General features: G+C 58.1%; 2 protein-coding genes across 2 annotated transcripts in view; both read right to left on the bottom strand.

The window, feature by feature from the left end:
• DMAP1 (DNA methyltransferase 1 associated protein 1) overlaps positions 1-1,232 on the bottom strand; it is a 31,360-nt gene extending 30,128 nt beyond the window's left edge. The window contains exons 1-2 of the mRNA XM_032118842.1: positions 1,163-1,232; positions 635-790 (exon numbers count right to left, since the gene is read on the bottom strand). Of these exons, the coding sequence (XP_031974733.1) occupies positions 635-736 (102 nt within the window). The 5' untranslated portion in view covers positions 737-790; positions 1,163-1,232. The remainder of the gene's footprint in view (positions 1-634; positions 791-1,162) is intronic.
• Positions 1,233-6,758: 5,526 nt separating this feature from the next.
• LOC116448243 (Krueppel-like factor 2) lies at positions 6,759-10,434 on the bottom strand. The gene is made up of 3 exons (XM_032118382.1): positions 10,213-10,434; positions 8,956-9,931; positions 6,759-8,127 (listed from the first exon to the last, which is right to left on the bottom strand). Exons 1-3 carry the CDS (start codon positions 10,303-10,305, stop codon positions 7,952-7,954), a joined length of 1,245 nt encoding a protein of 414 aa, XP_031974273.1. The 5' UTR covers positions 10,306-10,434; the 3' UTR covers positions 6,759-7,951.
• Between the last annotated feature and the right edge of the window lie 14,777 nt (positions 10,435-25,211).

The raw sequence follows: 25,211 nt of genomic DNA, 5'->3' as shown, positions 1-25,211 counted from the left end.
ATACACAGGCTTTACTTCAAATCAGACCATCTCTGTACCAGAGAGCTCCCTGGGCACATTTCAAAGCACCTCCACGTCTCGTAACTACTCCTAAGTTCACCTTCCCAACATCTTGCAAAACATGGGACCCCCACGACCTTCCCCAAATTTAAAATACAGAAAACAAGATACTGTAGCACATTACCACACAGAATGCAGCACATCATGTCACACATCCTTAACAGAGCTTACTAACTTGCAACATTCCCACAGGCAATGCATCCCAGCTGTCCCAATCCCCAGCCACACACCTTCCCCACACAGGCTGGAAGACTTCTGCCATTCAATCAAGTCAGACAATATTTTCTTTCTTCTAAAACAGGTATTTCCATCTGTTTGGGGGCTAGATAGCATCACACTTCACAAAATGAGAATTTTAGGAGACAGCTGAAAATGTCGTGGGGCCTGGACAGCTCAGCAGGACACCACTTACACAGCTCCAGCTAAAATCCCACACCAGATGCCACAGCACAGGTAACTAAGAAGGTACACGCTTTATTCCATCTTTTCTTTCAATATTCACCCCAAACACCACATGCAAGGTCAGCCAGTGCCTAGAAATCAGGCAGCAGCCCCTCAGGGCACTGCAGTTCACCTTATCCGAGTTGATGATGTCCTTTTTGTTGATGGTGCCCGTATTCTCTGACTCCACGCCTCCCAGCTCCAGGATGTCCCGTACATCTGCCCCCGTCGCCATGTCTCCGCCTGCCCTCTGGCCTTCTCTGCGCCGTCCTGACCGTCCCCTCCAGCTCTGGGAGGGCGGGAAACCGGGAGTCGGGGGTTAACTCCCGCGGGGGTATCCCGGACTCATACAAACACGCGTAGGTGCGCGTGTTTACACATACACGCACGTATATCCGCACACACACACGCATATACATGCACACGCACACTCACACACTTATATCTACATAGACACACACCCCCCTCGGCCGCCTCCCATCCCCCCGCCAGGCCCAACAACGGGGCCTTGCACCCGGCGGGTCCCGGGGGTTCCGCACGCCGCGCCCGCAGCCCGCAGCCCCGCGGGGGGGTCCCGGGAGGCCCGCAGGAGGGCGTGCGGGACGCGGCGCTCCCCGCGCGGCCGCGGCCGCCCCGCTCCGAGCGGGACCCGCGCACCCACCGGCGCCGGCTCCGCGGCCACCGGGACGTGCGGCGCATACGGCGGCCCGGGCAGCGTCGCTTCCGCTCCCGCCAAGAGGCGCCCGGAAGTGCCCGGAGCGCTTTGGGGGACGCACCACGCGGGGGTGAGCGCGAAGGATCACCGGTTCGAATCCCGTTCCAGGCAGGTCGTGGCCGCCTGCCCCGAGGCCGCCGGTGCCGCTTTCCCCGCGGCAGCGCCCGAACCTAGCCGGGTGCCGGCACCCGCCGCCCCGCTCAGGGCTCACAACGCGCTGGAGGCGCGGCTCGCTCCCGCGCCGGGAGGTGGCAGCACCGCCGCGCCCGAGCGGCGCCTCCGAGCCCGTCCTGCGGGGAGGGGGCGCCGCGAGTCCGCTGGTCGCTCCCACGCTCGCCCCCAGTTGCCGCGACCCCGTTCTCTCGGGGACTCTGCGATGGGTCGCTGCTCTCCCGGGGGTCCCGGAGCTGACCCCAGTTTCCCGCAGAGCTCATCAGGAGTTCTCCCGTCTCCTTTCCCGAGGCGCTCGCTGGTGGCTTTGCCCCGTGCCGTTCTCGCCGCCAGCCGTGCCAGGTGCCAGCCCCACCGCATGGCACACTCGGGCTGCTCGGCCTGGCTTCGTGTGCCACCGCGTGCGCTCCTCGCCCTCGTGCTCTATCCTCCAGAACCACAGAGCTCACAGGAGGCAGCCCGGAGTGAAAGTTTATTAATAAAACTGTCCCGCTTCCTCTTCCCTGTGGGAAGAGATGAGGGAACAAGGAAAGGGGAGAAAGCAGTGGTGTGGGGCCAGGAGGGATTTAGAGAAATCACCTTCCTGCCAGATCGAGGCAGGGCAAGGCTGCCTGGCAGAGGTTTGCCTGAAGCAGAAGGTTTCAGCACAGGGCACTGAGGTATACTGTGATCTGCCGGCCACCTTGGATAGCCCAGGAGAGTGGGGGCAGTCTCTGAGCAGAATCTCTTCTCCTGTGCAGCCCTGGGATGAGCTCAACCCCGCTGTGATGGGGTTGGTGTTGCATGGAATCCCTCAACACCAGCCCGGCTGTGCTGAAGTTACCACCATTCCCATCCTGCTGGTGAACCCTTCCCACAAGGACTGGCACATTGCCTCTGCATCAGAGCCCAACCAATGCCAGCGTGCCACAATGGGAGCTGGTGACACCCCCAGAGTACCATCTTTTGCCCCCAGAAATAATTTAATCCCCTTTCTGCCCCCTTCCACACTACTAGGGATGGCTTTTAGCATCTTGACCTTTCCACAAGGGCAGAGCTGATCCTGAGGTTTTGCCTGTCCTCCCTATTTGCTCTCAGCTCTGCCTCATCCACCCAAGTCCTCCCCCATAGCGTGTGTGGACATTGCTAATCATTTCTAGCACATTTTCTTGCACTCTTGCCACAGCTGGCCTGGAAGTGGGTTCCACACTCCCCCAAGGTGGGCTTGAAGAGGGAGACAGGACTTTCCCAACTTTTGCAGTCTCTGCCTGCCTGGCAAGCCTGGTACTGTGTCTCCAGGGAGAGCTTTGTAAAACCAAAAGAGGGAACCTCTCATTTTGCCACTCACGGCGGGTCGTTCGCAGTCCATTCATGCCATTAAACAGCACTTATAGAAAACAAAAACCAGTTCCAAAAATAAAACCCAGAGACAGATGGGCCATTCAGTGTGTTTTTTGATTATATCTCCCACTTGTCGGCCTGACCTGCTCAAACCCTATCCCAACAGGATTCAATCTCTGCCTCAGCGCAGGGTGATCAAGCCTTTCCTCTTCAACAGCCTGCAGCACGTTTTGAGCTCATCTCCCCAAGGTAGAGGCTTTTTGATCTCATGAATGGTGGAGATTATGGGCAGCTGGAAAGTGCTATTCACAGCCTGCCTCCCCCACACCTCTGTAAGCCTGGGGAGCTTTGTCCCACCAGGAGCTGTATGGACCTCCAGGTGAAACACATCAAGTGGGTGTTTCTGCTAACTGGATCATCAGTGGAGCAATTAGCACTGCTTCAGGGGGGCCTGGAGTTATTGTTTCTGGCCTGGATTTATTGCTTCTGGCCACTGCATCCCAAAGCTTGCACAGAGCAAAGGGGTAAGGCTGGAAACTTGAGTCACGTACCTGGTCCATCACTGAGAGTCCTGCACTGGGACTGTGCCCAGATCTGACCACAAGGGTCCTGCCTCGCCAGGACACAGGGAGAATCCAGGGAATGCAGGGAGTCAGGGAAAGCCAGCAATGATGAGGAACCCAGTGCTTCTGTGCTCTGGAACTTTGGCATCGCTGTTCTGTCACTGCAGCACCATCACCCACCTCCAGCTGCCCTGGATACCAGGGTACCAAGGGTACCAAGCCTGGGCGATCTGCCACCAAGCAGCTGGGTGAGAGATGTATCCCCAGATTTAGCCCTGGCAAAAAGGCTCCCTCCAGGCCAGCTCCTCACCCACCTTGGGATGCTGGGGAAGGATGCACCTCGTGCCCTTTACCCGTGCCCTGGCTGGCAAGAGTGACCAAAGGTGGCCCCAGGCCAGAGGTGTGCGTGCCTCCGGACCAGGGCTCAGGGTGTGTGTGTCTCCCAGCCTGGCACCAGCGGAGGAGGACAAGTGCAAACACTGTGGCCAGTGGGGTGGGAGAAGGTTATCTGGGGCCCGGCAGTGGAAAAACTCTGGTGTGTGACTAAGGCACAACAGCGTCAGGTGTGGGTCCAAGCAGGGCAAGTGAGCCGGGAGTTATCGCTTCCCCGTGGGTTCAGGTGCCTGAAGCCAAATGTTTCCTAAGGGTGCGGTGACAGCCACAGCCCCGTTATCATGGCGCCTGGCCCACCCCAAGCAGCATGGACACGGGGGCCAGTTGCTGGACCTTCCCCCCATGGCAGGGATGGGGCACTTCCCACTGCTCTTCCAGTGGGGGACTCGAGCCCTGGGAGCATACTTCAGCAGGGACACCTTGGTCCTGGGGACCCAAGCTCCCAGGTTGTGGTGAGGAATGGCCTGTGTCAGCCCCTCCAAGCACTCCCAAACTATCCTCCCACCCTGGAGCACCCAGGCTGCATCCCACCCATAGCACTCTTGCCTCCTTCCCAGCTCCATGCTGTCTCCATGGACCACAGCATCTCCAAGGTCAAGCCCTGGGTAAGGAACCCTCAGATCTGCAACACTCCTTCTCTCTATGGATCAACAAACCCAGACCAGCTGTGGGATTTGTTGGCTGTAGCATGGGTGATCCACATGAGCTGGGTCCTCCCCAGACAATAGAAACCCCCTCAAGTTTCTCTTTCACCCCTCTCCAGCTTTGAAGACCCCAGGGCCCCATGCTCCAGCTGGCAGGTGACTGCATGGTGCCAGGCCATGCTGTGGCCATGACTCATCCATCTGCTGGGAGGTGTTTCTCCATACCTTGCTCCTTCCTTTCCCCACTTGCCTCCTCGTTGGACCAGGTCAGTTGTACCCCAAAACCATGGGGCATAAGAGTTGCAGACGGTTCAGGGATCTCTGCACAGTTCCCAGGGTCCTTTTTGACAGGAAGTTACCAAGGTGGAAAAGGAAGGGAGGGAGACATGGCCTAGCACAGGGTTTTCCAGCTGACAGCAGGTGCATGTACCACAGGGATTGCACCCCAGCCGTGCTTCCCTCAGTGCTGCCAAAGGTGTGTTCTTGCTGCCCTCATCACTTCGCAGGGCAGGTTTTGCTGGGGACAGCACTGGGCAGCCTCCTCCAATGGAGTGTGTCTTGGCCCAGGCACTTGGAAGAGGGTGTTTTTTATTAACAATAAATTAACCGTAATTGTCTTTTCCACTACAGCCACTCCTCCCCAGCCATGCGGTGATTCCCAGCCATGCTGGTCCATTTGACTGCCATGCCCCATTGAGCGCCTGAAGGAGTGCCTTGCCCCAGGCACAGGGGAGCAAACCCAGAGCAGCTTTGTTTGGAGGAGCCAAAGCACCTTCCCCTGCTCTCGCCTCCATGTAAGGTAGCGGCAGCAGAGCCGGACCTCACTCTTGCCCTGGCACAGCAATGATGAAAGGCAAGGAAGAACTGGTTTGTGCTCTGATCTCAGAGCTGAACCTCAAAACAGCCGTGAACCGTCACTCCGGCTCCCAGGATGCTTAGGGAGGACAGGACAGCAGAGCCAGCCTTTCCAGTGGGACAGGATGGTTGGAGAAATTCATCGTTCCCCTGGAAATAAAAATAATAATCATAATAAAAACACAAAGCCAGAGATTACTTATATGCACACAAACACGCAGGCACGCACTCTCCCCATCTGGCTTTGCCAGCCTGACTCATCGCTAATTCAAACAGCCCACACCTTTCCCTCTCCCTCCATGTGACGTTTTGAACAAGTCTCCAGGGAAGAGGCACAAGTTTTGCCCTAGCTATCCCCTGGCATTATAGCCTTGTACTTGGGTTCTGGTGGTCCCAGGAACAGGACACCCCCAGTACCTCATCACAGGCCACATGGGTCCCAGCACAGTCACCCCTGCACAGGCACCTCTCAGAAAGTGGGGCAAGCAGAGGGTGGAGGCGGCAGTGGAAAGGACAAGTGATTGAGCCTGATGGATCTGTGACATCTGTGGATGCAGCCCCATGGTCCTGATCTCAGGCCTGCAGGCCAAACATGACGTCCCAAGCTGCTGCCACCCTGCCTGGAATCAACCATGCTTTTGTACCTGCTCAAGGGCAGACCATAAGGCTGGGTGCTGGCCCCAGAACACGGAGCCCAACACCAAAATGTTAGCCATGCCTCAGGGGACCATCAGACCTGCTCTGCCATTCCCATCTGAACAGGAAAGGGTGGGATCAGCCCAGCTTCATCCCACTTCCACTTGCAGGGCAAGCAGCCCCAGGGCACCCCCCAGCCCTGGCCAGCCACCGGGGGTTGCAGTGGTGAGCAGAGGAGGAGGGAGCCACTGCCACCACCACCCTGGGCCAGGGCATCATAGAGCCTGTAAGTGTGCTCCCTGCACTGCCAGCATGGTGTCAGGTCTGGACAAGTTCCTGCCTTCAGAAGGATTCGTGCATCACAGGTAATCAGCTGTGGGAGGGAGGGAGGGAGGGATGGAGCCAGACCTGCTTGCTGAGCTTGGGACCTGCCAGCATGCTTGTGCTGAGTCACCACCTATTAACGCAGGGAAACCTCAGCACCTGAACCCCGCCAAGCTACCGGGCCATCCCCAGGAGGACAGCAGAGACAGCACCCAGGACCAGGCAGCAGACACCAGCCTCCCTCCCGGTTGTGACCACAAGGCCAGTACTGCAGAGCTCCCGCTGCGAGGGACAGCAGGACAGGACTGCTCCGGAAGAATTCAGGACCAGCAAGGCTCTCAGTAGTTTCAGCTGCCATTCCCCTTGGAGATGACTCACTGCAGGACCAGTCACACCATCCCAGTGCCGCAATTGCCCCATCTGCAGATTAGGGAAACTGAGGCACAGGGAAGTGGGGTGACTCAAGAGCTGTTGCACAGGAGATGCTGCTCAGATGCCGAGGCTTGGGCGTTCCCCATCGATCCTCCGCAGCTAACTTAAGCAGAAATGAACATCGATGTAAATATTTACTGACAAACAAGCTCAGCCTCACCCTCTCCTCTTAGAAGAAACCTTTAAAGTAAACTCTCCTGGCTCTTTCATGTTTACATCTTGTTTATTTATTATACAGCAGATCACAATATTTCAACAGTTTGCATATAAAGAAAAGTAACATTTCAGAGTGCAAGAGACCTAACGTGCCCAAGCAGAGAAATGTTAATTAACAATATACACAGACGGGAACAGTGCACTTCCCAAAGCTGAGACTCATCTGTGTTCCCAGCTGGAAGAAAAAAATATATTAAAAAAACAGAAACATTATATATTACTGCTTTGTTTAATTTACAACTTGCTTTGCAGAAGCTGCACATAAAAAGACTCATTTTCTTTTGAGCTTTCTTTTTTGTCCCCCCCCCTCTACAAAAGTTTCAAGTATAGCAGAGACCTGGGCATTCATAGCTGGACTCCCCGTCCTTTACATACCAAATTAAAAAAGCAGCATGGGGAAGGTAGCTGCAGCAGTACCTGGTGTCATCCTGAGGGGAAGAACAAGACAAAATAAAGCAGACAAGAGCCAGAAGAGACATTTTAGGCTCTTGAGTGGAAAACTGTGGGAACGGCCAGGGCTGGACTGCTCAGTGGAGTCCCAAGCTGGTGACAGGAGCATCCCTACTCTCTATGCAAGGTGACACTGTGCTGCCAACACCTGCAAACCTTTATAGCCACAAGCCAGTCAAATCCCACCCTCACCCCATCCACTGTAGGTTTTGGGTCAGGAGGTTTGTTCTGATGGCCACAACCGAGACAACCAGCAACCTATTTCCCAGCACCAAAACCAATATGCCCAACTGGCATGGGTCTCCAGCCAAAACGCAGCCAGAGTCAGCCACCACACTCCCTAGAACCAGGGGAGTGCCAGAATCTGGGGGAAGAAGGTTAAGCTGATGCCAAATACAAGCCGGGAGTTCTGGGGACAGATCCCTTACGCACCAGCCCTCCCTCACTCACCAGGTACCTGGCTGGGGGGAACTCTCCAGGCATGGGGAGCTGAGTGATGATGCCTGGGCAGGTGTTTCTTGCGGCTTTGCTCCCCATATACATCCCAAAGCAGCCCTTCCCCACCACTTGGCTGGGCTAGCTCTCACAGCAGGGGCAGGAGGAGAAAACTAGTTATCAACTACAAGCAGAGAAGGCTGGTGGCAAGGCTGCTCCCCAGTGCCATCCCTGGCCCAACGCTATTTACACCGTGAGCTGGCTCCGGGGACATCAAGCCCGGCCGCAGCCACTGCTCACATGTGCCGCTTCATGTGGAGAGCGAGGTGGTCTGAGCGGGAGAAAGCCCTCTCGCAGAGGTGGCACTGGAACGGCCGGTGCCCTGTGTGCTTGCGGTAGTGGCGGGTCAGCTCATCGGAGCGGGCAAATTTCCAGCCACATCCTTCCCAGGTGCAGTGGTAGGGCTTCTCGCCTGCAGAGGAGAGGGGGTGTCAGTGGGCTTGGAGGTTCCCGCCCTCCCTATGCCTTCAGCTCTGTGCTACCCTACCCAGCACCCCCTTTTTCAAGGGAGATCCCTGATCACCACCCTTAGGGGATGGGAGCCCCACTGCGCACCTCTGCCCAGCTTTCCTTCTGTCCCCCATTTTCCTGCCCTTCCCCATGTGCAAAGGTCTGTCCTTTGGGCATCCCTGCCCCATTACAGCACCCCTCCATGTGCCCTTGCCTCACTTCAAACTGTTGGTGGTCCCCTGCTCATCCCTGCTGTGGGGTGGCACCATGTGCTCTGTCCCAGCTCGGCCAGAGGGTCGACCATACACCCCCCCAGTCTATCTCCCTACTCTATTTGCCCCTAGCCCAGGTCGAGGCTGCTCCATGTGTCCCCCCAAGCCCTACCTCCTCAGGCACCCCCGGGCCCCAAAGCCAGCAATGGAGGCGTCACAAGAGTGGTCTCGCTACGTGCCTTGGTCCCCGTGTGTCCCTGCCCAGCCCCACCACGGGGGTCCTTCTGAGCACTTCAGGGGCCATCCTCACTGCTCCCTGCCCTACACGCAGAACCCCTCACGCGACCCCATGCCGACTGCGGGCTATCTCTGGGTGCCCTCACACAGCCCCACCACGGGGACCCACCGTGCACTCCCTGACAAACCGCAGGGGTCTCCTCCATGCGACCCCCGCCCCCGGTTTCACCTCCCCCGGCGCCCCTTCACCCCCCCGGAACCACGGTGGCGGGTTTCACCACGTGCCGGGATACCCCCACCCGGGACCGCCTGTGCGCGTCCCCGCCCCTGCGCGCCCTTACCCGTGTGGGTCCGCATGTGCGCCTTGAGGTGGGAGCTCTTGGTGTAGGTCTTGCCGCAGCCCGGGTATTCACAGTTGTGCGTGGCCGTTCGCTTGCGCGCCCACGAGCGGCGGCCGCGCTTGGGCTTGCAGTCCTCGGGGGGGGCCCCGGCCGGGAAGTATTCCAGCACCGGGGAGTTGGGCGGCGTGACCAGCAGCCCGGGCAGCCCCGACGGGCCCGGCCCCGGCCCCTTCAGGGGCTCCCTGAAAACACTGAAATGTCCATGAAACTGCGGCGGCGGCTGGGGAGCGAAGTGGGGCGCATAGCGGTGCGGGGCCACGGAGTAGTGGGGCGGCAGGTCGGCCAAGAGGTGGGGATCGGCGCCAGGCAGCGGCTCCTCAGGGGGCCCCAAGCGGCCATGGGGGAAGCCCGGGTATGGCAGCGGCGGCCCCGGCACCGGCCCCGGCCCGGGACCCGGCGCCACGCGTGGCTTGTGCTCGCCGCCGCCCGGTCCCAGGTACTCGGCGGCGGACATCCCCAGCATACAGGCGCGCTCCTCCGGCTGCTCCTTCTTGATGCGGGGCCCGAAGGACTGCGCGGCGTCCAGGGGCAGTGGGCGGGTTAGGGCCGGGTGGAGGGGCGGGTGGTGATGGGGGTGAGGGTGGTGGTGGGGGCCGCCGGGCACCCGCAGCTCCGTATACTCCCTCCGCTGCAGGTCGTAGTGGCCGGGCAGGTCCGGGGTGAGCAGCTCAGCAACGTAGCTGTGGCCCTGGCCCTCGGGGTAAGGCGCCGGGAACTTGCCCGGCGTGGAGTACGAGCCGTCGCTGTCGTAGGTGGTGCCGCAGCTCTCAGGGGTCTCGGGCAGGGGATAGTTGGGGCCGGTCGGCCCCTGCCCGCCACTGCTGGTGTGCGCCAGGATGAAGTCCAAGTCCACGAACTTGCCCAGGTCGTCCTCCTCCCGCTTGACGGCAGCGGGGCCATCCTGCTGTAGCATCCTCTGCGGGAAAATGAGGCGTCAGGACTGGCGGGGAGACAGTTGCGGCGGCACCCGCCGCCCCAACACCGCGGCCCGCGCCTCCCGCTCGGGGCGGCGGCTCCCCCCAACCCGTCCAACGGGTCGGCACCACTCCGGCTGCGCTGCGCCGCCCCCAGGGCGCCCTCCGACGGCGGGAAGGCGGCCCGGCCCGCCCCCCACTCCACAGAGAGGCTTAGCCCCAGCCCGGAACGCTCTGCCCCGTACCCCCCTCGCCACCCTCTCCCCGGGTGCGAGGTGCTTACATGGAGCATGTCGGCGGGCCGCTCCTCTAGCGGCATCAAGCTGGCAAAAGTGGAGATAGAGGGCAGGGCGCTCTCGTCCACGGCCGCCGCCATGCCGGGCTGGGGCAGCGGGGCCGGGCAGGGGGAGCGCGGTGCGCGGAGCCCGGCACCGCTCCACTCCGCTCCCCGCGGCAGCAGCGCTGCTCTGCGCCGCCCCGCGCCCCTAAGCTGTTAACAGCATGGCTGCGCCCCGATTGGTCCGGCCCGCATTGATATTCACCGCCGCCGCCTGCCATTGGCTCTACTGCCGCCTGAGCCGCGCCCCCTCCGCTGGGGCTGCCCCGCCGGGCGGGGGTCGGTGGTTGCCGCTGCCCCGACGGCGCTCGGAGCTGGCGCGGAACGGGAGAGGACGGGGCAGGGCGGCGGGGTCTCCACGCCCTGGTTTGCCCTGGTCTGCGAGAGTGTCCCACGGGGGAGAAGAGCCAGGGGTGCTGCTGTAGACTGCGGAGGCCAGAATCCTGCCCGCGACGTGAGCGGGATGAGGCGCCCTTAAGCTTTGTCCGCACTACGAGCGGGGAGGGGGGTTGTAGGTGGCAGAGCCGGAGGTCCCCCGGCACCCTCTCCCGAGTGGGGCAGGGGTAATGGCTGTGTCCCGTGCCCCCGTGTGTGGAGGCAGAGAGTCCCGGAGGGATCTGGCGCAGGGGTGCAGGTGAGAGCATTCCAGCCGGTGTGTCGGCCGCTACACTTGCCACGGGGACCACCGAGCGCGTCAGCGAGCGAAGATGCAGTCTCAAAAGGGGGTGTTTGTGCCACCGCAGGAGCTGAACTAGATAGCCGAGCCCCGGTGCCCCCACACCCCCGCGCCACTCGTTTCATGTAAGCGCACCCGTATACGAGCCGCGTCCTCCCGCGCCGCTGCTGTCGGTGAGGCAATCAGCAGCACAGAGCGTACCAGCTCGCATCTGGCTGCGTGCAGGGTGCGTGTGCGAGCCGAGATAACTGCTCGTCGACCCTGTCGGGCGCTGGCACCCTGCCGGCATCACCTCATCTCGCCCCACAGCCCCCACGACACGTTTGTCTGCCCTCCCTGGGGACAAGTGCTGTGGCTGAGTCTCCGACCACCCTAGTACAGGGGGACATGGGCCGGCTGTCCCACCCTGAGCAGCCCCTGGGACAGTGCTGTCCTCCCGAGGGCTTCCCATGCCAGGGGACGCAAGGACAGCAGGTTGTCCCACCTTGCAGGAGACACCCAGGTCATCCACCCTTTTCTGGCTAGTTGGATCACTGCACGGAGACCCAGGGCACTGGGCAGGCCTCCCCAGGGGCTCTCTGCCTCCCTGTCCGGCTCACAGCAAGATCTTCTCTGTTTGGCCCCCATCCAGACAGTACCAGGAATGGCCCTGCTACTGTTGAACTCGTCAAGAAGCAATGGCCCTTATCTCTTGGAGCCTGTCTCCCTGCTTTCTGGGGCTGTCCATCTCCAGATACCTTTCTAAGAACTGAGGCTGCTGCCTGCTCTATTCAGAAGTGAGGAGTCAATTAAAAAAAAAACAAATATAAACACCAAAGGTGAGGTGTGCACACACACCACACGCACATGCCGCTTCTGAATCCAAAGCTACTCTACCAGTTGCTTTCATCACCGTGCTTTAATTATAAGGGTGGAGCATTGCAATAAATTATTTCAGTAATCCAGTGGAACAACAACAATTCAGATCTTCCCCCTTTTACCAAGAATCCCTGCCCTGGTTTCCAGAGTACATGTTGGGCTGCTGCCTGGGCCCCATCTGCCTGTCTGCCAGTGAGGCAGCAGGTTTATTAATGGCACCTATTGGGTCAAAACACATGGGCTCCAAAGACCCTCCTTGGAAAAAGTCACCTCCAAAGTGGCAAAGAAGCATGTGGGCATTATTTGAAATTACTTTTAGCTTGCCTCTTAGAGTAGCTTATTCAAGTCACCAGTTAATCCCATTATTTGTTTCTTGGCCAAATAATAATTAATAGCAAGGCAGTTCCTGCCCCAAACTTTTACAGATAAGTGAGAGAAGATGCCATAGGAGACAAACACTAATTCCACTTGGTTTTCCCCTTTTCCAGCCAGTTTTGGCATCTGCACCCATGTGGAGCTGGCTAATTTTGAGAGGCGTCACCAACAGGTCAGCTTAATTTTTACAGCCAATATTTCTTGCAAATGTGGGATATTCCCCAGGAAACTCTTTTTACTGATGCTCTGGTGGGAGGGCCGACGTGGTGGGGAGCGGCAGCACGCCAGGCACCGCAGCAACACAAGCACTGCCAGCACTGACTGTGCAGGGAGCCAGGAGTGTGTCACAGGCAGGGTTTTCCTGCTGTGAGCCATGGGGTGGGCACGGGGGGTCCCTGCCACAGCCTTGTCATCCCTTCAGCCACAGAAACCCCCTCCTGGGTGAGAAGGAGGCCAGCAGGAGCAGTCAGTGTGTGCACAGCCCACTGTTGACAGAAGCCCATTTAGGAAACATGGATTATCTCTCGCGCTACTACAGCAGTCTGTTAAGTCGCTGGCATCCCATGAGATCAAACAGTGTCCAGGTGAGAGAGCAAACAGAAGGTGGGAAGGACCACCTGCCTAGGTGATCGCCAAAGAGGAAAGGGTTAATGGTTATCCTTGCTTTTGGCACATCTGGCAGCAGAGGAGTGAGGAGCATGGCATGCCTGGCATGGTATGCCAGAGGTGGCTCTGTCAAGCCAGGAGCATTGTCAGCCCTGCCAACACTGCCACAGTGCCACGGCACCCTCCCCAATGGCACACAGCACATGTGGGATGGGCAGGGGGAAAATGCCCCGTGGCACTGCCAGAGATGGAATTGGTGCCCAGGTTGCTCAGCAGGGTTCCTAGGAGACCTAGAGGGGTCCCCTACCCTGCATAACATTGGGGCCTGAAAAACACCTGCACTGCATCCCTTTCTGTACTGTCACCTGGAGTTGGGAGACTGGAGTGAACCCAAGGACTTTCCTTCAGAGCACCTCCAGTGCCTCCTCTCCAACACCACCTCCAGCTTCACAGCCCAGAGAGCTTCTGCTTCAGTGGGAGGCAAAACCCAAGTCCCAAAAGCTCCACAGGGGACCCCATGAGAGGTACCAGGGGGGATCCACACTGCAGGAGACCCCAGACAAGTGTGACACTCCAGGGTTATATCCCTGAGACCAGAAAATGAATCCTTCTGGGTTTTACTCTCTGTCTTCCCCTCTGCATGGGACTGGCCTGCCTAGAGAAGGGTCCAGGAGCCCCCAGACCTGCCTGCACCCCCAAAGCCCCCTTCCCCTCCTGAAAAGAAAAGAGGAACTGAAAATGAAATTAAAGCATAATTCAATCCGGAGCGGGTCCAGAGTAAAGTCATCTGCTCTTATCGTGGGCTGGCAGGCTCTTCCCGCTCCGCAACAAACACAATGTTATCAGGGCACAGAGGGCAGATTCGTTTGCACCGGCCGAGCAAGCTGCTGTGTCCGCCCTGCCTGCCCTGGGGTCTGGGGAGCACTGGGATGCACAGCCAAGGACTGGGACTGCCAGGGGCTCGGGGAGGCAGGCAGCACCCCAGCAGGGAGCTCAGTCCCAGGACAGGGTGCTTTGGCTGGGGGCCATATCCAGCCTCCCTGCACAGCTCTCTGGCCGGAGGGGATGGGTCAGGTTGCTCGCAGTGAATGTCAGCACTGAGTAAAGGCTGCAGAGGGACAGGGTCCCAAGTGATGTCTTTGCCTACAGGAATATATAAGGCCCCATGGGTGCTGCCCAGCTGCTTGGCCAGAAGGCCTCCAAGCTGGCAGATCTTGGCATCCCACCCCCTGGCAAAGCAGCACAGTGGCACCCCTAGACCCCGCACACGCTCCCAGCCCCACTGCATCGCCTGGACCGCATCCTGCTTTGATCTCTGCCTGCTGCCTGGCTGTGCCCTGGTGGCTGCGGGGCCATCGCAGCCCTCTCCGTCCTTCTTTATATACCCCTGTTATTTTTAACTCTGCCTACGCAAATCCCGAATCCGGAATGAGCAGCGGACGGGGGCCAAGGGGAAATGGACATGGTGCAAATTTCCTGCCCTTTTTACCTCTCTTCCTCTATAACATACAGCAACGTTTTTCCTCCACTTCTTAACTTTCACTGGTACAGGAAAGCTGAAAGCTCTGGGCTCTGCATAGAGCCACAAGGTCCAGCACCGCAATGGACGGGGTATCCCACTCGGAAGAGGCATCGCACTCAGCATGGTGCTGAGAGATGTCCCTACCCATAGCATGCACTACAGGCCCCACTGGCAGTGCGATGCACTGGAGGCATCCAGACAGCCCTTGCAGCAGCAGCCTCACGTGCAAACACGTGCTCACGTGCCAGCCCAGGGGTGCATCCTTCCCCTGGCCCGACAAGAGCTCTGGCCCCGGCCACAGCAGCTGGGACTGGACCACAGCCATGGGAGCCGTTCCCTTTTGCCACTCACAAAAGTGCTGGACAAGACCTGTGACAGCAGCTCCAGGAATAACAGGAGGAATTGCTCTTTTCTGGTTCCTTGTGAGCAACGAGCAGGAGGAACACCGGATATTCTTCCCAACATCTCTGGTTTAATCTCTTAAAAAAAAGCCACAACACAGAGTGCCACAGTGAGTTGCACAGGGAGTTTTGCAGAGGATATCATGGAATGGCTGCAGTGCCCAGGCGATGTTCGTGTTAGAACCCTTCTCTCACGTGCTGGGGATTAGTAGCTGTACATCATGTAAAAGCCATTTGTCTACAAAAGTTCCAAATGACCCAGGTAAACATCTCTGCCGCTCTTTTCCGAGCAGTCTCCATCCCCCCTCCCAGCTATACTCTAAGGTGTTCAGTCTCCAATGAACCTGGATTCTCAATGAATGGGGAAAACCTCCCTTGCCATGCACAGAGGCAGGAAAAGTGTGGGTATCAAGGCCAGTGCTAGTCAGACCTGATCCACTCAGATATGCACCATTTCCCAACCTGGAGAAAGCCTGGCTGGCCCTGGAACCTGGGCACTGGTATGGCTGGAGTATCCAGGCACTGCTGTCCCAGTGGGGGAACAATTTTCCAATGGGAGCTGTGGGATGGGGTTGAGTGAACGGTCTGTACTGTGAGTCACTGGCACCCATGGGGACACAGCTCAGTGTGAGGCAGCGGGGGACAGCCCAGTGGACAGCAGGACAAGCAAAGAGCTGGAGAACTCTGTATGGAAACTGTTTTCCAGGTCATTTGATTTTGGTATTCCTCCCATGCAGCTATCTGCCCAGAGCCACCCCGCCAGCGTAAATCACACACCATAGTACATTGCATGGAAAACTCATCCTGCCACCATCCCATGGCCCCGGGACACTGCACCGAGGCCACCACTATGGCACAGGATGCCAGCATCAATCGCAGTCAGCCACATGCTGCAGTGGTTTCACACAAGCAGCCCACGAAAGTGCATCCTCCCACCCGCGACACTCATGGGGTGTCTGGCAGGATCAGTGGCCACCCTGAGTCGAGAGCAAACCCATCTGTGCTGGCATTACACAGGGCTGCTTCATTCTGCTCCAGGAAATGGCATTTAATTACCCAGCCTCCTGGTAGTAAATAGGTTTCCAACACATTACAAAAGGCTGTAGTACATTTTTTTTATCCCCAACTTTGCTCATGCTCTGAGCTGGTGAGCTCATCCCCTGGGAATACCGTCTCCAAAATAGATTCACTCCCTTGTTGGAAATAATCAAATGGGAATCCAAGCTGCTGAGCCCAAGCCCAATTCCTCCCTTTGTTCTGGGGCTCTGGCAGTGAAGGGGTTCTGAGCGGGGTGACAGGAACTCGCCTTCTTTTAATTGACCTCCGATGATGAAACAATCAACCAAACGATTTAGAAATGTGTATCCAGTGAGATCATCAGGAAAACTTCTCAGCAAAGGAGCCTGAGGAAAGGAAGGTGCAGTAATCCACCTGCCCCAGCCGCCTCGGCAGGCCTCACTGCTTGGCACAATGTAGCACAGCGTGGCATGGTGTGTCACAGCCACCCAGTGCCTCTTGGGCTACCTTGCTGTGGCTTCATGCCAGCAGCTGCCTCACTAGGTCCAACATGGGGAGAGGGTACAGCTAGATCTGTCCCAGTGAGGACACCTGCTCCCATGGGACACCTATCCTCCTTGTTTCCAGCCCCAGCCCATCCTTAGCTGCTGGGCACCCATTTATCCCAGGCCAGCACCAAGCAGCAGTGCTGCCCGTCTCCGTTTCCAGACTCACTGCAAGTGCTGCCACCCCGATGGGCATTTCTAGGACAAGAGTCCATGATGTTGTGGGGGAAAAACCCTCCCATCCCCACAAGCACTGCCTCCTTGGGGATTTCCATCTCTTGCACCCTTTCCCCAGTTTTTTGTAGCCTGGCGGGAGGGCAACCACCCGGGAAGGGCTGGCATGGCTCCCCAGCCCCAGCTGTGCCGCTGGGGCTGCCCCGGCTTCCCCAGCCCAGGTCAGTGCACGCTCCACCTTGGCATGTGGCAGGCACTAATTTTGGCCCAAAGGGTTTCCCTTCAGCAGACTCTGCTGCCAGGGTGGTTTTGAAGACAATCTTAGCCGGAGTCTTCCTTCCTCGACTGCCAGTGATCCGGAGCCAGGCTGGTGTGTTTGTGTTGTGTGTATATGTGTGTGTGTATCTCCAAACCGCAACAAATATTTCATATTCGTTTTCTTTCTTTCCCTTTTTTTTCCCCCCTCCAAGCCCTTGGCTGTGGTATTTAAATAGTAGGTGTGGTCCCGGCGCTGTGTGCCAAAACCAACACCAGTTCCAGAGCAGATAACCCTGCGAGCAAACGCAGCAGCGAAACCACACTGAACTGCTGGGAGAGCCGTGCCGGGATGGGCAGTGCTGCTGGGTATGGCCACGGCATGGCTCTGTGGGCAGGCAGGCAGCAAGCACGCACAGTGGCTACATGGCTCCCTGGCCCAACACGAAAGCTCAGCCAAAGGGGCTGCGTGAAGGGAGGAGGTGGTGGAGTCAGCATGTCCAGCTGCAGGGCCACGCACTAGCTGCTCGCTGTGTGCAGTCAGGAGCTGTTTGGGATGGACCCAGACAGTCTTTTGGGGTTTGGTTTTTTTTATAAATCAAGGCAAAACATGTTACTTAATCATCTATTTTCCTTGTTGTAAACAATCAAAAAAATTTGTTTGTTAAAAAGGCTACTTTTCTCCCTCAAAAAGGTAGAGCATGAGCAAGTGGGAGGAGAAGTCCCTCCAGTGTTTTAAAAGCAGTTTGCAAAGAAACTTTCTTACACCCTGATGTTTTTCTCATCCGAGCTGAAAGCCCTGAAATATGGTGAACGTCATGTATTTCAGCATGAGTCACTCAGAGAGAACCAGCCATGTCACCTTTCCTGGCAGAGCTGGCTGTGCTGGTGTATACCGGGGAAAGTAAGGATGGAGGGGACCTCTGGATGCTCTTCATCCAAGGACGGATAGAGATAAGTCAATTCAGTCAGGAGAGGAATGAAGAAGGATTGCTGCAGAGCCACAATGCCACCCTTCCCTTCCCGGGGGCAACTGCCATTTCTGGGAATGGAGAGGGGTTGCCTTGGAGTAGCCATGAAATGTTGAAGCTTCATGGTGTGAGCATAATCTCTAGGAAGTTTGCAAACTCATCCTCAGATGAGTGTGCACACGCAGTGCTGCAGGCAGTCAAGTGAGGACTACAGCACCCCAACTCCAGCCGAGCCTGTGCCTGGCTGCTGGTGTCCCCCCAGAGCACCATCCACAGCCAAAAAGACAAAGGAAGATCCTTATTACACCCTTCAATCCCCCAGCTTTCCACAGGGCTGGCAGGGCACCAAGTTTCATGGAATGTTGGTTCTCATAAGATTTTGCTCCATGGGGCACCTGTTTGCCTTTTGCAACCTGTGGGATAGTGGGCCAGTGTCCTGGGACAGAGACTGAGGGAAGCCTGAGCTTTCCCAGACCTGGCATTCGCGCCCCACTCTCCTCCTTGCTCCCTGGGTGGCTCTGGTATGGCATATCCTGTTTGCTTCTGCCCTAAGCCAGTGCCTTGTGGGAAGAAGGCAGAAGGGGCAGTGCCATCCCACAAATGTGGTCCCAAGCAGAGACCACTTGGGTGAATGGTCCCTGGAACACTCATCTGCTGGGGACAATGCCAGGAGATGGGGATGCTCCTCTCCAACTGGAGCCAAGCAGCCTGCCCAGGGCATGACCGGGGATAAGTGTCCTCTGGCTGGACAGTGCCTGGGGGTGTCCACAGGCTGCTTGTCCCTGAGCTGAGCTGGTGCACGGCCACGGCCAGGCGTGTGGCAGGCACAGCCTGCACACCGCTCCCTGCCTCCCGGCCCCGCAGCAGCTGCAGCGCTGGAGAGGAGCCGGCCGGGCATGCAGCGCTTCGCCAGCAGCACAAGGTGCACAGCAGGGCCAGGATCCACCCAGCCTGTGGCAGAGTAGGAGGGTCCTTGGCAGACAAGGTGCTGTTTTAAAATCCACAGCCGAGCCGGCTCCCTGCCCAACCTCAGCGCGTGTTCTGGCTACCGGCAAACAGCCTTGAGCCCAAACCCAACCTCTAGTGGCCTCCATTTTCCCTGGCTCCATCTTCCCTGTTGTGCCTCAGTCCTGCTCTGCCACTGCCTCCGCATGTCAGCTCGGTGCTGTGGCTCCCCAGGGACCAGTTGGCCCCACTGGCACGTGTCCCAGCGTGGAAAGGAAAATAAAGTTCGGATGTCACCTCCCCAGTCAATAGTGGAAAAATCTTTCCCAAAAAACACGCTTTTAATTCCTCGCTGAGCGTAGCCAATGTTGGAGTCCCCAGCCCCACAGACTCACAGCCAAACAGGGAATTTTCCACCTACATCAAAGCAGAGCCATATGGTTTTGCAGGAACGGACATGGAGGTTGTGTCCTGTGCACCTGCCTGCCTGTCTTCTTGTTTTGGAAAAGTGCAGTGACCACGAGGCACTATTCAGGATACCGAGCTCCCCTGCTCCACACCATGTTGATTTTCAGTCCCTCCTGCCTCCCCCAGAACCCTACATACTGTGAGGTGTAGGGAGCCTGGGGGGCTTTCCCAGGAATGATGACCCTAAATCCATCTTCCTTCCCAGACACAAAAAATGAATGAGGCCTGACTGAATTCATGGCATATGTGATCGCGAGGAGGCTGCTCTGCCCACAGCATGGGATAGGAAGAACTGAAGGAGGCGGAGAGGGGATTTCAGGGTTTTAGAGCTGTTAGTCTACCTTTGCCCCACTGCTGCCCCCATGCCTGACCCTGCATCCCTTCTGCTCTGGAGGGGAGGATGCTGGGGGGCAGGGGGAGTTTCTAAGGAGCTGAAGTGAGGTTCTGTGGCACTGCGGAGCTCTCTCCATGGAGCTAGGGAACTCTACAGGACTGTTTGCTGGGCTGTTCCTGGGTCAGTGGGCAAGGGATCACACGGAGAGAGCCCAGCCCTGCATCCCAGGCTTTTCTCAACACCGAGCCCTTTGCGGAGCCTGCCCTCACAAACTTACAGCCCAGGAGTGGGGGATAGGATCCATGCGTTGGTGGGCAGCTCACCCCCCACTCAAGGCTGCCACATCCAAGTGGCCCAACCTCACTCTTAGCCCATGGGTGGATTTAGGGAGCCAGGATGGCCCTAAAATGACTTGAAACTGGCTTTGCCCCAGTAAGCCTGTTCCAATACACTTCGTGCAAACGGGGCCGCAGCGGGCATAGGGACTTGGGGGCACTCGGCCGTGCCTGGTTACCTCCCCCACACCATCTCTGCCCTGGGAAGGGATATCGCCTCCTCCAGCCCTCCGGTGTGGGTCAGGTGGCTGTACCTTCCCACTGGCCCAATCTGATGCACTTCAAAGCCGGGGCAGGAGCACGGGCTGCCTGCCCCGGGGACATTAGTGTCAGGCAGGGGGACATGCAGGCAGCCCCGGCTGGCGGTGGGGATGGTAGCAGATTGCTCTGGGAATCTGCACTTCCCGTAAAGAGGCTGATTCCGGGAAGGAACCCCGGACCGGAGCCATCAGTGGGACCATTACGGCCACTCCAGCCATCTGGAACTTTTAGTCTCCAGCCAGGTCTGCTTCCACCGGCGGTGATGTGTGGGGATTCTTCTGCCCTCCGAGTACACAATTGCAGGGTTATTTGCATCTAAAATGGGAGCTGGGCCCTTTAGCGGCTCGTCTGCTCCTGATAGCGGGGCTGGGAGCCTGCTCGGGCGCTAAACCCGCTAATGCAATCAGCGGGGCCGGGGCTCTGCACATCAAAGGTCCCCGGCTCCCTTACAGCAGCCTCCCGGCCACAAGCCTCCTCTCGGCCACCTTTCATCACTGCCAGAGTGGCTGTCACCCCTCTCCTGGGGAGCCCTGGCTGAGGGAAGTCCAAGGAACAGGAATCAAGAAGGGCCACCAGCCCTCCTTTGAGTGCAGGAAGGGCCAGTGCTGCATCCTTGCCTGCACCCCTCTCATACAATCACAGAATGACTTGGGTTGAAAGGGACCATCTCGTTCCAGCTTGCCTGCCATGGGCACCTTCCACTAGACCAGGCTGCTTAAAGCCCTGTCCAGCCTGGTCACTCCAGCACCCCACTGATATAGTTTCCTTTCCTATAGGACTTCTTTTGTCCCTATGCATGTTGTGGAGAAACATGGCCACGGACAGACTGGGGAGGGGGCTACAGCCCCCACCACTGACCTGAAGGAACCATGGGGCCAGCACAGGACAGGAGCACCCACAAACACTGTGACTCATTAATAGGGTTATTAATAACATCCAAAAGGAAACTGTCTGAGGCAGCCCTGTCCCACATTCTCTGCATCAGGGAGTGGCACCCACTTTATCCCTCTGCAAGGTGTCCCTAGAGTAAGGACTGGCAGCCCTGGTGCCACATACTGACAGGGAGAGTACTGCGTGGCATCCACGTAACAGGGTGCTGGATGCTGCAGGCTCAGCTGGGTGGTTCAGCCAGCACCTCAGGGTGTCCTGGCTGCAGCTGCTACATCCCCCAAGGCATGCTTGCAGACCAACCAGCATCACCTCCTCTTGGGAAAGTGCTTTCCTCCTTGCTCATCTTCTGCACCCCCGCAGGGTCACCACAGAGAACCCTACCTGGGAGTGGAGAAGACACTGCCCAAGGTGGCATCACTCTGCACCTGCAGGCAGGACAGGCCTGAGCCATCCCTGAATCTGGAGGCATGCACTGGGTGCTCCCACACCATGGGCTGGAGGCCCTACTCCTGCTCAGGCAGACCCTAGAGCGCCCTTGAGTCAGTGCATAATCCTTGCCATAGGCAGGTACTGGAGACCATGCCCTGCCTGGATGGGCTCCTGGCTACAGCTCTCCTAGGGTCCATCTACAACAGGGTCTAGGTCTGCTGAGGGGACAGCCCAGAACTCCTGGAGGGACATGAGGACACCTACTCAGAGGCACAGGAGTGCTGGCTGTGCTGGCTCGGTGCCATCCAGGGCGCTGGCCCATGGCTTCTGGCCAGCAGTCACCTCTCATGGCAAACACAGCTGCTTCCCCATCCTTCTCCATACCCGGCTCGTGGCGCCAGTGACTGTTGCCATATGGTGCTGATGTGTACACAGTGCCTGGGTACACACAGTGTGGCAGGAGTGCTTCCTCTGGGGTCTGCCTGGCCTCAGGGGGACACAGCACCCTCCAAATGTCTGCGCCCTTTGGCAAAGAGCAGGGTGGGGGCCCTCAAGTGCCTGTACAAGGGATGGGGCCTCACCACTGGTGGAGCTTTGTCTGATCTGGCCTGCTGGACATGGGGATAGGCTCCTGGCATGGTCAAGAGCCCCCCCGCCACATGACTGGGGGGAGCTCTTGGGGCAGGGTGGTGTTTTTCGTGCCTGCTGGTGGCTTGGCACTCCCAGTGCAACCAGCGGGATACCGGGTGACTGTGGCGGTCCCACCCTGGCAGGGAAAGCTGGCAGTGACTCACCGCCCTCACCAGCCCTGCCTGCTGGGTGACTCCTCCTGCAACCCATCCCACTGCTATTGCCAGCCCCTGCTCCCTCCATGGGCCCTGATCCTTTGGGGTGCTGGGAGGACACTGGCAGGGCTGGCTGCCACCCATGGGGGATATCCCCTGAGCCTGGGGGACCCCACGCCCCATGGCCATGGCTGCATCATTGGCACCCTGCTCCTGTGCCCTGGCTTGGTGGTGCCAGATTCAGGACAGGGGGTAAAGAAAGTCATCCTCTACTCCTTTTTCCCTATTTTTCCACCCTCTTGGGGGAATCCCCAATCCCTTCCACAGGGTCCCTCCATCCTCCCGCTCCCAACCAGTGCATGGGACAGGGAGAGGGGGAGTCCTGTTGGGACTGTTCCCATCCCCAGAGCAGTACCTGGGGCTGAGCTGAGCCCTGCTCAGCCAACACCTCACCCAGCTGCCCCAGGGCTTGTAGGAATGTGCGCACTCTGGGGGAAGGATGTAGGCAACGTTTGCATGCATCCAGGGAGAACGGAAAGTCACAAGTGAATGTGTCCCAGTTGTAAGCTGCTGTTTTGGGAAAGCGGTTGTGGGTCTGGGAGGGGCAGATGGGCCAGGTAGGGGTGAGGCAGTAGGCAGAAGGTGGAGAGGGGACTGGCTTTGGAACCCTCCCCAGGAGGTTCAGTGGAGTTTAGCCCCCCTGCACAGCTGCTGTGGCAGCAAGTGGGTCCCGACAGAGCAACAGTCTCCTGCAGCATGGTGTGCTCTGGTCTTGGCACACCCAGCGTGGCAGCAAGAGTCCAAGAACAGCCCGAGTGTGCATGAGGCTCGGCCTCCCACACTGATTGCAGCAGGGAGGACAGGGATGATGCCCAGGGTCCAGCAGGAGCAGGCTGGGGGCTGGGGCCAAGCCCTGCCTGACCCAAGTGTCCTGCACAAATCCTGCAGGCACCCAGCTCCCAGCCAGGACCCACAGGCTGCAGGAGCACTGACACAAAGACAAGGAATTGGAGGCCCCCGTGCTTTTCTTCTCCCTGCACTCCCATGGCTAAAGATGCATTGCGTGAACCAGCGCACGGAGCCAAGGACCCCAAAACCAGAAGCGTGGGGTGACAGCACAGGTGATGGTTGGGAGCTGCAGGAGAAGTTGTGGCTGGTGGGAACTGCTGGGGTGGGAAGTGAGGGGTGTGAATTTGGACCCCAGCTCTGGTGGGGTGGGGGGATTACAGGGTGGTTTGCATTTTTGGGGGTCTCCCTGCAGCCCTGCTGGGAGGCTGGGTACAGTGAGGGGAGGAGGAGAGGGATCAAAGAGGTGGGGGAGAAGAGAAGCTCGTGAGTTGTGGGTCATTATCTGCTATTAACATCTGTAATCTCCCAAGAGCAAACTGAGATTTACAGCCTGTTATTAGGCTGTTACTCAACCTGTTGTGCAACAGCTCAATTAAAAAAAAAAAAAAAACCCTGAATGTGATTAATAGCCTGCTAATAAGGGGGAAATCTCTCCTATTTAATTCAAACAGCTTCTGCCTAGGCACTCCAGGAAGGCATGGGCTCTCAGCCCAGGTTCCCAGGCTGGCTGCTGGGCTCCTGCTGGGATTCCCCCGGCAACGGACACTGGATAGAGGTCCTGGGGGGTCGGTGGGTGCTGCTCCCCACCACGGATCTGGACTCTGCGCTCCCAAAGGCATTGGGGTGCAATCGCCACCTCCTCCCAACACTGCCTCCATGCAAAGGGGGTACCAAATGGTCCCGGGCCATTCTCTGTGGTCACCCTCTGGAATAAGTGGAAACTCTGAGTCAGCTGCGGTTCTTATCCAAGCATCTCACCTTTTCTTTGGCCGTGACTCGCACCTGAGTCACTTTGACCCCACAGCTTCCTGCCCTCCCGCCTTTCACTGCCTGTGGTCCAGAGGGTGGTCTCTGCCCCCAGACGTTCCTACCCCAGCTACAGCTCCACCTCTTGACTCTCACCCCCACTTCCAGACATCCAAACCAGTCCTTGCTGTAAACATCTCCATGGCTTTGAGACCCTGGTTCCTGAACCCCTCTGCCCCTGGGTCTTGGTTTCTTCAAATTGTCCCTTCTTGGGAGAGGACAAGCAGGCAAGTGTCACATGGCTGTTGCCCTCAAATCCAATCTCTGGACACAATGTGCACCCCACCACTTGTCCCTTGTCCAAGATGGGGTCATCAGCACAGTCTTAAGTAGAAGAGAAGATGCCAACAGGCTCCCTTGCACTTTGCAGCCTGTATTCAGCCCCTGCCGCTAAGTCAGTGGCCTCACTCAGCTGGCGTTTGACTCAGTGACTGAGCACCATGGCTAATTGGATTGCAGCCGGCTTCGTTCCTATCCCTGCTGCCAGCTCAAGTCCTGCCTGTGATCCCAGGATGCTTCAGGAAAGCCGCCGTCTGGGATCCACCTCTCTGCAACATTTTCCTCTCCCTGCCCCATTAAATCCCTTGGCCACTTCCCTTTGGACGCACACTAGCCCTGCCCAGAGGGACTCACAAGCTCTACCCTAGGTGAATTTGGCCACCCAGGAGCTGCTGCTGTCCCCGTCCCTGGCTGAAGGCAACATTACCTGCAAATGCTGGTGCTTCTGGTCTTGCCAGCAATAGCTGGTCTCCAGGGCCATTCTTTGCCTGTCCTGGGGTGGTTGGAGGCACCTGGGATCAGACAACAGATCATGTCACCTCCAAATGACACCCAGGGAGGACTGAAGGGTCCCTGGGCAGCTTCTTCCAGCAGCTTGATGTCTGTTTGGGAGCAAATACACCTGGGGAGGGCTGGGCTGGGGTACCACAGGACAGTGTGGACACAGACAGCCTCCTTGGGCACCAGGGCAGTGGTACATCACAGGGGGGGAAAAAACATAGAGCTGGGGTCCCCATTCTCCACAGCTGACCACCCTCCAAGGCCAGGCAGCATCAGTTCACCCAGCCCATGTGCTGGTGATCACCATTGGAGCTGCCACCCACCACCACCTCCAGTGCAGGGCTGCAGTGGGCCAGGGCTTTGTTGGTGGCCCCTGGGCTCCCAAAGCATCCCGGCCGGTTGCTGCTGTGGGACATGTGGGCAGCCGCACCATGCCAGCTTC

The sequence above is a fragment of the Corvus moneduloides genome, chromosome 9 (assembly GCF_009650955.1).
Source record: "Corvus moneduloides isolate bCorMon1 chromosome 9, bCorMon1.pri, whole genome shotgun sequence".
NCBI lineage: Eukaryota > Metazoa > Chordata > Aves > Passeriformes > Corvidae > Corvus > Corvus moneduloides.
The sequence above is the reverse complement of the archived record's forward strand: the minus strand, read 5'-3'. Positions and strand labels throughout refer to the sequence as shown.

Excerpts from the sequence above, each read along its gene's own strand:
- LOC116448243 (XM_032118382.1), bottom strand. The coding sequence starts at position 10,305 with ATGGCGGCGGCCGTGGACGAGAGCGCCCTGCCCTCTATCTCCACTTTT. Across the intron at positions 9,932-10,212 it reads GGCCCGCCGACATGCTCCAT|AGGATGCTACAGCAGGATGG; the intron begins GTAAGCACCTCG and ends ATTTTCCCGCAG. Across the intron at positions 8,128-8,955 it reads GCACATGCGGACCCACACGG|GCGAGAAGCCCTACCACTGC; the intron begins GTAAGGGCGCGC and ends TCTCCTCTGCAG.